We start from the raw sequence: 14,914 nt of genomic DNA, 5'->3' as shown, positions 1-14,914 counted from the left end.
ATTCCTAGCTCCTTATTACACACTGTACAGTCCATTCCTAGCTCCTTATTACACCCTGTACAGTCCATTCCTAGCTTCTTATTACACACTGCTAAGGTCCATTCCTAGCTTCTTATTACACACTGTTACAGTCCATTCCTAGCTCCTTATTACACCCTGTTAGTCCATTCCTAGCTCCTTATTACACACTGTACAGCCCATTCCTAGCTCCTTATTACACACTGTTACAGTCCATTCCTAGCTCATTGCACACTGTACAGTCCATTCCTAGCTCCTTGTTACACACTTCTACAGTACATTCCTAGCCCCTTATTACACACTGCTGCAGTCCATTCCTAGCTCCTTATTACACACTGATACAGTCCATTCCTAGCTCCTTATTACACACTGCTACAGTACATTCCTAACTCCTTATTACACACTGCTACAGTCCATTCCTAGCTCCTTATTACACACTGCTACAGTCCATTCCTAGCTCCTTATTACACACTGTACAGTCCATTCCTAGCTCCTTATTACACACTGCTACAGTCCATTCCTAGCTCCTTATTACACCCTGTTAGTCCATTCCTAGCTCCTTATTACACACTTTACAGTCCATTCCTAGCTCCTTATTACACACTGCTACAGTCCATTCCTAGCTCCTTATTACACACTGCTACAGTCCATTCCTAGCTCCTTATTACACACTGCTACAGTCCATTCCTAGCTCCTTATTACACACTGCTACAGTCCATTCCTAGCTCCTTATTACACACTGTACAGTCCATTCCTAGCTTCTTATTACACACTGCTAAGGTCCATTCCTAGCTTCTTATTACACACTGTTACAGTCCATTCCTAGCTCCTTATTACACACTGTACAGCCCATTCCTAGCTCCTTATTACACACTGTACAGCCCATTCCTAGCTCCTTATTACACACTGTTACAGTCCATTCCTAGCTCATTGCACACTGTACAGTCCATTCCTAGCTCCTTGTTACACACTTCTACAGTACATTCCTAGCCCCTTATTACACACTGCTGCAGTCCATTCCTAGCTCCTTATTACACACTGATACAGTCCATTCCTAGCTCCTTATTACACACTGCTACAGTACATTCCTAACTCCTTATTACACACTGCTACAGTCCATTCCTAGCTCCTTATTACACACTGCTACAGTCCATTCCTAGCTCCTTATTACACACTGTACAGTCCATTCCTAGCTCCTTATTACACACTGCTACAGTCCATTCCTAGCTCCTTATTACACCCTGTTAGTCCATTCCTAGCTCCTTATTACACACTGTACAGTCCATTCCTAGCTCCTTATTACACACTTCTGCAGTCCATTCCTAGCTCCTTATTACACACTGTTACAGTACATTCCTAGCTCCTTATTACACACTGCTACAGTCCATTTCTAGCTCCTTATTACACACAATTACATTCCATTCCTAGCTCCTTATTACACACTGTTACAGTCCTTTCCTAGCTCCTTATTACACACTGTTACAGTCCATTCCTAGCTCCTTATTACACACTGTTACAGTCCATTCCTGATAACTTGCAATGTAGTTTTTTGACTTTAAAAAATTGAAATAAGTATCATGAGTAACACAGCAAAGTGTCCATTTAATATGAAAACCAACATGAATTATCTGATAACATCAAATTAATACCAGATCACAGTGGCACAGCAGTTAGCACTGCTGCCTCACTGCGCCAGAGATCTGGGGTTAAATTTTGGCCTTGATTCACTGTGTGGAGTCTGCGTGTTCTTTGCATGTCTGCATGGGTTTCCTCCGGGTGTTCAGGTTTTTAGACTACAGAATTTCAAACCAAAATTAGGCCACTCAGCCCATCGAGTCTGCTCCGCCATTCAATCATGGCTGATATTTTTCTCATTCCCATTCTGCTGCCTTTTCCCCGTAACCCCTGGCCCCCTTATTAATCAAGAACCCATCTATCTCTGTCTTAAAGACACTCAATGACCCGGCCTCCACAGCCTTCTGCGGCAAAGAGTTCCACAGATTCCCCACTCTCTGTCTGAAGAAATTCCTCCTCATCTATGTTTTGAAGGATCGTCTCTTTAGCCTGAGGTTGTGCCCTCTGGTTCTGGTTTTTCCTACTTGTGGAAACATCCTCTCCACGTCCACTCTATCCAGACCTCGCAGTAAGTTTCAATAAGATTCCCCCCTCATCCTTCTAAACTCCAACAAGTACAGAACAGCGCAGGTTTCGTCCCACTTTCCAAAGTGCGGGTTGGGTGGATTGGCCGTGCTAAATCCCCCTAGTATCAAGGGGATTAGCAGGATAAATATGTGGGGTTACAGGAATAGGGCCTGAGTGGGGTTGTGGTTGGTGCAGACCCGATGGGCAGAATGGCCTCTTTCTGTACTATAGGGATTAAGTGATTCTATGATAAATTGAAGAACTTAACATTAACAGTACCATAGAATCTCTACAGGATAGAAAGAGGCCATTCGGCCCACCGTGTCTGTACCAACTCTCTGAGGCACTCAAACAGGCACCTTGTGTGTCGGAGAAAGGAGGAAGAAATGTAGAGGGAAGTCGGAGCACCCAGAGGAAACCCACGCAGACACAGGGAGAACATGCAGACTTTACACAGACAGTGACCCAAGCCGGGAATCAAAGCCGGGTCCCTGGCTAACCCACTGCACCACCCCTTTTAGAGTAGACAGGCAGTGCGTCAGTCACATTGCTCAGGTAAGACTGTACATCAAAGGGGTTCCAGTCCTGTACCGGAGTCTTCATCACAAAATCTAACGCAGTACTGAAGGAGTGCTACACGTCTGAAAATGCTGGCTGGAATTCTACTGCCTTGCTCACCACAGAATCGGAGTGGGCGAGGGTCCGACAGCGGGAATCCCTGTTGACCTCTGGCAGGAATTTCTGGTCTCACTCGAGCGAGGCTGTAAAACCCCGCTCACTCTCTTTCGGGCAAGATGTTAATCTGAGGCCCTGAAGTGGCATAGTGAGTGAGCAACTGATGCCTCACAACGCCAGGGACCCGGGTTCGATTCCCGGCTTGGGTCACCGAGTGTGTGGAGCTTGCACATTCTTTCTGTGTCTGCGTGGGTTTCCTCCCACAATCTGAAAGATGTGCAGGTTAGGTGGATTGGCCATGCTAAATTCCCCTTAGTGTCCAAAGTTATGCAAGTTAGTTGGATTGGCCATGCTAAATTGCCCCTTAGTGTCTAAAGATGTACGGGTTAGGTGGATTGGCTGTGCTAAATTGCCCCTTAGTGTGAGGAGGGACTAGCTAGGGAAATGCATGGGGATTATGCCTGGGTAGGATTGTGGTCGGTGCAGACATGATGGGCCGAATGCTCTCTTTGCACACTGTATGATTCTCTGATTCTAAGATCCTAGTGTACCATCTTGAAGAAGAACAAAGGGGAACCTCTGCTGCCACATCATTCCCCACGCTCTCCCAACCCCATCCCCACCCTCAAGAATCCTGGCAGCCCTTGGAATTATGGTGGGTGGGATTGAACCATGGGCAGGTTTTCCGGACTTTGGGAGGGGGTGGGGGGGAGGCTGTGAGCGTGCCTGGAAGATTCTGTCCCTTGAATTTGTGATAAGCACTGTAGGAATCTTTTTCTCACGGAAATGTGTATGTTGTGGGAACACAGTTCCACGGGATAGACAACACGACACGCTATTGGGGAGGAAAGGGTGAGTGTAATAGTGAAGTGAAAGAATTGAATCACTGTCTCTCTGTCTCAACAAGTGGAAAATAACAGCCACATGTAGCTGCGGACGACACTGCAATAATATCCTTCCTCATTCCTTAAACAGGTGAGAGGTCAGCATTGCGTAGTTTTTAGCTCTCTGTCCTTTTCACACACCCATCTGTGGTCTCCTTGTTCTGTTGGAATATGGGTGTCAGCACTTCCTGATTTTCATCAGTGACTCAAGGGCTTGAAAACCTCTCCCAACCTTGTTCCTGTTTCGCCAGCCCTACACGTAAGGAGGTTTGCTTTACGCGCTGTCAGCAGAATTGTAGATCCAGTAGATGGACACAAATTGGGGGTCACTGCAAGTTTCCCGCAGTCCTGGGCTGTGAGCGGCTCAACAAACAGTGAGCCTGAGGCCAGCTGTAGGCCAATTAAGGGCGGCACGGTTTGCACAGTGGGTTAGCACTTCTGCCTCACAGCGCTAGGGACTCAGGTTCGATTCCCGGCTTGGGTCACTGTCTGTGCGGCGTCTGCACATTCTCCCCATGTCTGCATGGGTTTCCTCCCATAGTCTGAAAGATGTGCTGGTTAGGTGCTAAATTCTCCCTCAGTGTAACCCAAACAGGCACCAGAGTGTGGCGACTATGGGGATTTTCACAGTAACTTCATTGCAGTGTTAATAATAGTTATAGGGGACTCATTTACAAGGGGAATAGACAGGCGTTTCTATGGCTGCAAGCAAGACTCCAGGATGGTATGTTACCTCCCTGCTGCCAGGATCAAGGATCTCTCAGAGCGGGTACAGGACATTCTGGAAGGGGAGATTTGTACAGATGTGTATCATGACCACTGGTAGAGATATACAGTGGTGAGCCTGTGAAACTCATTACCATAGGAAGTAGTTGATGCTAAAACATTGAATGTATTCAAGAGGTGGCTGGATATAAGCCTTGATTAATAAGGGGGCCGGGGTTATGGGGAAAAGGCAGAAGAATGGGGATGAGAAAACTAGCCATGATTGAATGGTGGAGCAGACTCGATGGGCTGAATGGCCTAATTCTGCTCATATGTCTTATGGTCTTATGGTCTCCTGGAGATCTCAGGCCAATCCTGGAGGGCTGGTCACCATTTTGTGACACCTAACCCAGAAATGCCACCATCTTGAAATATGTTTTCAAATCCCTCCATAGACTTGCAACCACCCACACCGCCTAATTGTACATTAACTCAAAGCTTTGACAAAGAGTCATCTGGACTCGAAACGTCAGCTCTTTTCTCTCCTTACAGATGCTGCCAGACCTGCTGAGATTTTCCAGCATTTTCTCTTTTGGGTTCAGATTCCAGCATCTGCAATAATATGCTTTTATCCAGTGTAAACCACTGTGCCACCCTGCCACCCACAAAGTGTCTTGAAGGAAGAGAAAGAGGTCTTAAAAACCATAGAACCATAGGTCTGATCAATATAGAGTCATAGAGGTTTACAGCATGGAAACAGGCCCTTCAGCCCAACTTGTCCATGCCGCCCTTTATTAAACCACTAAGCTAATCCCAATTGCCCACATTTGGCCCATATCCCTCTATACCCATCTTACCCATGTAACTATCTAAATGCTTCTTAAAAGACAAAATTGTACCCGCCTCTACTACTACCTCTGGCAGCTTGTTCCAGACACTCACCACCCTCTGGATACTTTTGTATCTCTTCCCTCTTGCCTTAAACCGATGCCCTCTAGTGTTAGACTCCACTATCTTTGGGAAAAGATATTGACTATCTAATTGATCTGTGCCCCTCATTAGTTTGTGGATCTCTATAAGATCACCCCTCAGCCCCCTATGCTCCAGAGAAAGAAGTCCCAGTCTATCCAGCCTCTCCTTATAACTCAAGCCATCAAGTCCTGGTACCATCCTAGTAAATCAGTTCTGCACTCTTTCTAGTTTAATAATATCCTTTCTATAATAGGGTGACCAGAATTGTCCACAGTATTCCAAGAGTGGCCTTACCAATGTCTTGTACAACTTCAACAAGACGTTCTAACTCCTGTATTCAATGTTCTGACCGATGAAACCAAGCATGCTGAATGCCTTCTTCACCATTCTGTCCACCTGTGATTCCAGTTTCAAGAGCTATGAACTTGTACCCCTAGATCTCTTTGTTCTGTAACTCTCCCCAGTGCCCTACCATTAACTGAGTACAAAGAACAAACAAAGAACAAAGAATAGCACAGCACAGGAAACAGGCCCTTCGGCCCCATAAGCCCGCGCCGCCCATTTTAACACTCGGTGAGTGCCTTATTCAAGTCTTTCGTCAATGTTTTTGTCTACCTCTAGTGGACTCCACAATAAAGGGGGTGCAAATTTAGGGAATTATATGTGCGCCAGATTAAGGGAGATCCAATTCAGGGACAATTTATTGACACCAATCGGCCTAAAAAGCACGTTTTTGGGATGTGGGAGGAAACCGGAGCCTATCTATGTCATGCTGTATTGTCCAACACTGTTCATCACTATCAGCAAGTCCAGCCATCTTCGTGTCATCCACAAACTTGCTGATCACACCAGTTACTCCTTCTTCCAAATAATTTATATATATCACAAATAGCAGAGGTCCCAGTACGGAGCCCTGCGGAACACCAATAGTCACAGTCCTCCAGCAAGAAAAAGACCCTTCACTGCTACCCTCTGTCTCCTGTGACCAAGCCAGTTCTCAACCCATCTAGCCACCTGTCCTTGTATCCCATGAGCCTTAACCTTTTTCACCAACCTGTCATGAGGGACTTTGTCAAACGCCTTACTGAAATCCATACAGACAACATCCACAGCCCTTCCTTCAACAACCGTTTTTGTCACCTCAAAAAATTCCCCCAGATTTGTAAGGCACAACCTCCCTCTTACAAAACCATGCTGCTTGTCACTAATGAGATTGTTCCATTCTAAATGCGCATACATCCTATCTCTAAGAACCAGGCTGGTTCAATCTACCAAAATGCATCACCTTGCATTTGTCTAAACTAAATTAAATAGCACTTGGCTTTTTTGACGATGGAATCATGGAATTATGTGGACACTCAAAAGGCCAGAGTTAGAGGAGCTGCTTGTTTACACTGGCTGAGATATGCACGTTCTCCCCGTGTCTGCTTGGGTTTCCTCTGGGTGCTCCAGTTTCCCCCCACAGTCCAAAACATGTGCTGGTGAGGTGCTAAATTCTCCCTCAGTGTACCTGAACAGGCACCGGAGTGTGGTGACTCGGGGATTTACACAGTAACTTAATTGCACTGTAAATGGAAGCCTACTTGTGACACTAATAAATAAACTTTAAACTTTAAAACTTAAAGAAGCAACATGAAGCTAATTTAACTCGAAAGAACTTTCTAGTCAGCAAGCGGTTGAGATGTTTATGTTAAATGACAGGAAATCCTCCCTTTCAGGCAATCAGATTGTACTTCAGATATCCAGTGGAAAGTATTTACAAACACTTTGTTTCTCATTTGTTTGGGAACAGGTTATGAACTGGATAAAGTCCCAGGACAGTTGCTGAATGCTATTTCACACACACAATGAAGAGAGAGGCCGGACAATTAAGGGAAGTGAATGTTTCAGACCAGCATGATAGGTGGCACAGTCAGTTAGCACTGCTGCCTCATAGCGCCAGGGACCTGGTTTGATTCCCAGCTTGGGTCACTGTCTGTGTGGAGTCTGCACGTTCACCCCATGTCTGAGTGGGTTTCCTCCAGGTGCTCCGGTTTCCTCCTACAGTCTGAAAGATGTGCAGGTTAGGTGGATTGGCAGTGTTAAATTGCCCCTTAGTGTCCAAAGATGTGTAAGTTAGGTGGATTGGCCATACAGAATTGCCCCTTAGAGTCCAAAGATGTGCAGGTTAGGTAGATTGGCCATGCTAAATTGCCCCTTAGTGTCCAAAGATGTGTAGGTTAGATGGATTGGCCATACAGAACTGCCCTTTAGTGTCCAAAGACGTGCAGGTTAGGTGGATTGGCCATGCTAAATTGTCCCTTAGTGTCCAAAGATGTGCAGGTTAGGTGGATTGGCCATACAGAATTGCCCCTTAGTGTCCAAAGATGTGCAGGTTAGGTGGATTAGCCATGCTAAATTGCCCCTTAGTGTCTAAAAATGTATATGTTAGGCGGATTCTAGTCTCGGGTCATATGCCTGTTTACATCACACTGTGTTTAAAAAGTTTATTTATTAGTGTCATAAGTAAGGCTTACATTTACACTGCAATGAAGTTACTGTGGAAATCCGCTAGTCGCCATACTCCAGCCCCTGTTCGGGTTACACTGAGGGATAATTTAGCACGGTTAATGCACCCTAATCAGCACGTCTTTTGGACTGTGGGAGGAAACCGTAGCACCCGGAAGAAACCTTTGCAGACACTGGGGGATAATGTGCAAACTCCACATAGACAAGCTGGGAATCGAACCCGGGTCCCAGGCGCTGTGAGGCAGCAGTGCTAACCTGCTGTGCCACCGTGCCACCGCCCTGGGCAATACTGTTCCCCAGTACAAGAACAGAAAATGCTGGAAAATCTCAGCAGGTCTGACAGCCCCTATGGGGGGAAGAGAATAAAGCCAATGTTTTGAATCTGGTTGACCCCACATTGGAGCTGAGAGCAAAGAGGATCAGAGCTTGAGGGTAGGGGTTGGGAAGGCTGTAAAGTTCAGAGGGAGTATAAATGAGGATGAAGGAGGCAGAGAAAGGTACTATAAGTGTCCATTAGGCAATCAGAATGGCACAACAGAGGGACAGATGGTAAAGGGAATTCATTATCACAGTAAGTAGTTGATGCCAAAACATTGAATGTATTCAAGAGGCGGCTAGATTTCACACTTGGGGGCGAACGGGATCAAAGATTATGAGGAGAAAGCAGGATTAGGTTATTGAGTTGGATGATCAGCCATGATGGTGATGAATGGCAGAGCAGGCTGGAAGGGCTGAATGGCCTCCTCCTGCTCCTATCTTCTATGTTTCTATGACTACATTGAGGAATGCTGCAGTTACTCTGAAGGGTTGGGCGGGGGGCAGTCACAGGGACAAACAGAGAGCGAGAATGGAGAAGTGAAAAAATGGAAGTGAGAAGGGATGATAAAAACAGATTAATGAGATTGCAGCATCAGCAGAATTTTTATCTTGCGGTTCCCCAGTAATTTGCTTTTATTTTGTTTTAGAAATATCCACCACCAATTGTTATCACTCTTGCCCGAGTCAGAAGGTTTGAGGCTTGTTCCACAGTTAGCTGAACAGTCTGATGCGCACACTATCCGCAGGAGTGCTGGTCCCAGCTTTTAAATCAACTTTATTTACTTATTAGCGTCACAAATAGGCTTACATTAACACTGCAATGAAGTTACTGTGAAAATCCCCTGGTTTCCACACTCCGGCACCTGTTCGGGTTACACTGAGGGAGAATTTAGCACCTAACCAGCACGTCCTTCAGACTGTGGGAGAAACCGGAGCACCCGGAGGAAACCCACGCAGACACAGGGGGGAGAACATGCAGACTCCACACAGTGACCCAAGCCAGGAATCAAACCCGGGTCCCTGGCACCGTGAGGCAGCAGTGCTAATCACTGTGCCACCGTGCCACCCAACCTGCCCCATCAAATCCCCTCAACTCCACATACAATGCCAACTGTACCAAAGGAGGCCATTCAGCCCATCAGGTCTGCACCAACCAGTCCCTATTCCCATTACCCCTCATATTTAGCCCGCTAATTCCTCCTGACACTAAGGCGCAATTTAGCACGGCCATGCATAGCAGTGCTAACCATTGTGCCAGCGTCCCTCTGTGCACCCGCTGACATTCACACTGCAATGAAGCTACTGTGAAAATTCCCGAGTTGCCACATTCCCCAGCGTCTGTTCGGGTCAATGCGCCAAACCTAACGCAGACACGGGGAGAACATGCAAACTCCACACAGACAGTGACCCAAGCTGGGAATTGAACCCGGGTCCCTGGTGCTGTGAGACAGCAGTGCTAACTCACTGTGCCACAATGTAGTGCAGCCTGAACTGTTTATCATCAAATCCCTACAGTGCAGAAGGAGACCATTCAGCCCATCAAGTCTGCACCGACCACAATCCCACCCAGGCCCTATTGCCATAACCTCTTGCATTTACCCTAGCTAGTCCCTCGGACAGTAAGGGAGAATTTAGCATGGCCAATCCACCTAACCTGCACATCTTTGGACATTAAGGGGCAATTTAGCATTGCCAATCAAGCTAACCAGCATGTCTTTCAACTGCAGGAGGAAACCACAGCACCCGGAGGAAACCCACGCAGACACAAGGAAAATGTGCAGACTCAGCACAGTGACCTAAGCTGGGAATCGAAACCTGCTCCCTGGGGCGGCATGGTAGCACAGTGGGTTAGCACTGCTGCCTCACAGGGACCCGTGTTCAATTCCGGCCTCAGGTCACCGTCTGTGTGGAGCCTGCACGTTCTCCCCATGTCTGCATGATTTTCCTCCGGGTGCTCTGGTTTCCTCCCACAGTCCGAAGTTGTGAGGGTTATGTGGATTGGCCATGCTAAATTGACCCTAGAACCGGGGGAATTAGCAGGGGAAATATGTGGCGTTTTGGGGATAGAGCCTTGGTAGGATTCTGGTTGGTGCAGACTCAATGGGCTAACTGACTTCTTTCTGCTGTAGTGATTCTATGATTCTATGAACGTGCAGACTCCACACAGACAGTGACCCAAGCCAGGAATCGACCCTGGATCCCTGGCTCTGTGAGGCAGCAGTGCTAACCCGCAGTGCTGGAAGCCCTGTCTGTCCTCTCAAATTAACATGATAGCCCCTGCAGTGCTATTTCAAAGGCGAGAAGTGGGAAACTCTCCCCAGTGTCCTGGGACCAGCACTTGATTCATTCCTGGGGTGAGTAGCTATTTTATCAAGGAAGGTTGAACAGGTTGGGACCCACACACGGTGGAGTTTGGAAAGATGAGAGATGATTTTATTGAAACATGTAAGATCCTGAGGGGATTTGATAGGATAGATTGGGTGGCATGGTGGTTAGTGCTGCTGCCTCAGCGCCAGGGACCCGGGTTCAATTCCTGGCTTGGGTTACTGACTGTGTGGAGTCTGCACATTCTCCCCGTGTCTGAGTGGGTTTCCTCTGGGTGCTCTGGGTTCCTCCCACAGTCTGAAAGATGTGCTGGTTAGGATGCATTGGAACTGAAGGCCCTGTTACTATGTTTGCATATGACACAAAGATACGTAGAGGGACAGGTAGTACTGAGGCAGCAGGGGGGCTGCAGAATGACTGGGGCAGGTTTAGGAGGGTGGGCAAAGAAGTGGCAGATGGAATACTATGATGGATTAGTGCTGGCCTTGGAAAGGGTCCAGAGGAGGTTCACAAGAATGATCCCTGGAATGAAGAGCTTGTCATATGAGGAACGGTTGAGGACTCTGGATCTGTGCTTGTTGGAGTTTAGAAGGATGAGGGGGGGATCTTATTGAAACTTACAGGATACTGCGATGCCTGGATAGAATGGGCATGGAGAGGATGTTTCCATTAGTAGGAAAAACTAGAACCAGAGGGCACAGCCTCAGGCTAAAGGGACAATCCTTTAAAACAGAAATGAGGAGGAATTTCTTCAGCCAGGGGGTGGGGAATCTGTGGAACTCTTTGCCGCAGAAGGCTGCGGAGGCCGGGTCATTGAGTGTCTTTAAGACAGAGATAGATAGGTTTTTGATTAATAAAGAGATCAGGGGTTATGGGGAAAAGGCAGGAGAATGGGGATGAGAAAAATATCAGCCATGACTGAATAGCGGAGCAGACTCAATGGGCCAAGTGGCCTAATTCTGCTTCTATGTCTTATGGTCATTGGCCATGCTACAATCTACCTCAGTGTACCCGAACAGGCGTCGGAGTGTGGCAACTAGGGGATTTTCACAGTAACTTCATCACAGTATTAATGTAAACCTACTTGTGACTTTAAGATGCTGATAGGGTGTATCCACTTGTGGGAGTGACTAAAACCAGAGGACACAGGAGATAGATAGAGATGAAGGGAATTATTTGCTCTAGGGGAGGGGTTAGTCTGTGGCACTCTCTTCCTTAGAAAACAGTAATGTAGTATAAGGGTTTCAGATGTAGTAAGGGTTAATGTGGGACTAGGAGACAGTACTGCCTACAGTGTGATGTTAGGAGACACATGACCTAAGACTGGAATCAGTTGTGGACTGGGCAGAGACCTGTGCAGAAGCCAGCATGGAGTTAGCTCACATTGGTACATCTCTCTCTCATGAGACTGATAAAGATGCTATAGAAATGAAATAATTTCTTTATCTTCATGTATGAGCTCAGGGACATATTATATCCATTTTAAAGTTTCAAGTTTTTATTTATTAGCCACAAGTAAGGCTCACATTAACACTGCAATGAAGTTACTTGAAAATCCCCTAGTCACAACCTTCTGGTGCCTATTCGGGTACACTGAAGGAGAATTTAGCACGGCCCAATGCACCCTAACCTGCACATCTTTCCGGACTGTGGGAGGAAACCAGAGCACCCAGAGGAAACCCATGCAGACATGGGGAGAATGTGCAGACTCCACACAGACAGTGACCCAAGCTGGGAATCGAACCCAGGTCCCTGGCGCTGTGAGGCAGCAGTATTAACCCACAGTGCCACTCCAGTTAGGATTATATTCACTGGAGTTTAGAAGAGTGAGAGGGGATCTCATTGAAGCTTAGAAAATTCTAACAGTTAGACAGGGTAGATTCAGAAAGAATGTCCCTGATAGTGGGGGCAGTCCGGAACTAGGGGGTCATTGTTTGAGGATAAGGGGTAAACCTTTTAGAACTGAAGTGCCTTAACCGTGCCACCGTGCCACCAAGCTTGACCAAGTCTCAGCCCAAACCCAACCCACCTGATGAAGGAGCAGCACTCCGAAAGCTCGTGATTCCAAATAAACCTATTGGACTTTAACACCAGGTTAAAGTCCGATAGGTTTATTTGGAATCATGAAATTTCGGAGTGCTACTCCTTCATCAAGTGATTGGGTTTAACCTGGTGTTGCGAGATCTCTTACTGTGCCTACCCCAGTCCAACGCCAACATCTCCACATCATGTACAAGCCCAGGGACTGAATGTATCAGCTTAACCTCAGAAAGAAGAAGCTCGAACCTGACTCACACAGACACACGCTTCCCACAGGGGGTGGATTGATTTTGGTTCTAATTACAAGATTTCCACAGTGAGACTATGCAGCCAGAACATCCCGACTCAGAGGCAAGAGTGCTAGGATCGCACCTGAGGACAGGAAAGAGTAAATTAATAAATAACTGCTCTTCTGAGTAAAGATCCTGATTTGATTAGTCATTTTCCTTGAAGTTTTTTGTTGTTGCTGTTTCTGCTCAGTCTCCACGCCCCGCCTTGGAACTTGACTGATATCTGATCTGCCTGAGTAAAATTAGAATGTGATTCATTCTGTGACATGGTGCCAGATTCAGCCAGAAAACAACCTCAGAAACTCTCAGTCATGGCTCTGCAATGTCCCCTGCATCTTTGCTGCCTGATGTGGTGTCTTTTACAGTCTATCAGCCCTGTTGCACAGGAAAGACGTCCGAATGAAGGTAAGGAGTGGATCTCAGCTGACTTTTTCCCATTCCACTTCCCACTTATTTGTGTGTCACCTTGAGGTGAAATTATATTAAGATTGATGGAGAGCTTTCAGCACTGACTACTCGCTGCCGGGAAGTGTGGCTGTTATTGGCACTCTCTTTCAGTTTAATTTATTTATTAGTGTCATGAGTAGGCTTACATTAACAGTGCAATGGAATTACTATGAAAATCCCCTAGTTGTCAACTCTGGCGCCTGTTCGGGTTACACTGAGGGAGAACTCAGCACCTAACCGGCACATCTTTCAGACTTAATGTGGAGATGCTGGCATTGGATTGGGGTGGGCACAGTGAGAAGTCTCACAACACCAGGTTAAAGTCCAACAGGTTTATTTGGAATCGTGAGCTTTCGGAGCGTTGCCCCTTATCAGGTAAGTGAAGAGTTGAGTTCACAAAGAGGGGACATATCAGCACAGACTCAATTTACAAAATAATGATTGGAATGTGAGTCTTTACAGGTAATCAAGTCTTAAAGGTGCAGACAATGCGAGATGAGAGAGGGTTAAGCACAGGTTAAACAGATGTGTATTGTCTCCAGACAGGATAGTTGGTGAGATTTTGCAAGCCCAGGCATGTTGTGGGGGTTACAGATAGTGTGACATGAACCCAAGATCCCAGTTGAGGCCGTCCTCATGTGTGCAGAACTTGGCTATCAGTCTCTGCTCAGCGACTCAGCGCTGTCGTGCGTCATGAAGGCCACCTTGGAGAACGCTTACCCGAAGATCAGAAGCTGTGGGAGGAAAACGGAGCACCTGGAGGAAACCCACGCAGATACGGGGGAGAAGGTGCAGACTCTGCACAGACAGTGACCCAAGCTGGGAATCAAACCTGGGTTCCTGGTACTGTGAGGCAGCAGCGCTAACCCACTGTGACACCGTGGTGGGAATTGAACCTGGGTCCCTGGCACTGTGACTCTTGTCTCAGGTTTAGGAGATTAGGGCTTCTAGTCCCTTGAATATGAAATCTAAGCTGGTTCTCCTGATGCAGTATCATGGGACTGCTGCATGCTGGAGTGGAAACATGAAACCAAGGTTCCATCAACCCTCTTGGAATTATTTTGAACAAAGGCCCAGGGCAGCACGGCAGCACAGTGGTCTTAGCATTGCTACCAGTGCCAGGGACCTGGGTTCAATTCCGGCCTCAGGTATTTTGCACATTCTTCCCATGTCTGCTTGGGTTCCTCCCACAGTCCAAAGATGTGCAGGTTATCTGGATTGGCCATGCTAAATTGCCCCTTAGTGTCCAAAGTTGTGCAGGTTAAGTGGATTGGCCATGCTAAATTGCCCCTTAGTGTCCAAAGTTGTGCAGGTTAAGTGGATTGGCCATGCTAAATTGCCCCTTAGTGTCCAAAGTTGTGCAGGTTAAATGGACTGGCCATGCTAAATTGCCCCTTAGTGTCCAAAGTTGTGCAGGTTAAGTGGATTGGCTATGTTAAATTGCCCCTTAGTGTCCAAAGTTCTGCAGGTTCGGTGGATTGGCCATGCTAAATTCTTCCTGAGTGTCAGGGGGATTAGCAGGGTAAATATATGGGGTTATGGGGATAGGGCCTGGGCGGGATTGTTGTCAGTGCAGGCTTGATGGGCCGA

The 14,914-nt window shown here is 46.9% G+C and overlaps 1 protein-coding gene across 1 annotated transcript in view; it reads left to right on the top strand.

Moving 5' to 3' along the window:
* Window positions 1-12,860: 12,860 nt before the first annotated feature.
* The window catches only part of LOC145337632 (ephrin type-A receptor 4-like), a 42,336-nt gene continuing 40,282 nt past the window's right edge, over window positions 12,861-14,914 (top strand). The window contains exon 1 of the mRNA XM_080182437.1: window positions 12,861-13,282. Within this exon, the coding sequence (XP_080038563.1) occupies window positions 13,144-13,282 (139 nt within the window). The 5' untranslated portion in view covers window positions 12,861-13,143. The remainder of the gene's footprint in view (window positions 13,283-14,914) is intronic.

Source organism: Carcharhinus amblyrhynchos, unplaced genomic scaffold, assembly GCF_965287045.1.
Source record: "Carcharhinus amblyrhynchos unplaced genomic scaffold, sCarAmb.v2.hapA scaffold_54, whole genome shotgun sequence".
NCBI classification, from domain to species: domain Eukaryota; kingdom Metazoa; phylum Chordata; class Chondrichthyes; order Carcharhiniformes; family Carcharhinidae; genus Carcharhinus; species Carcharhinus amblyrhynchos.
The sequence above is the reverse complement of the archived record's forward strand: the minus strand, read 5'-3'. Positions and strand labels throughout refer to the sequence as shown.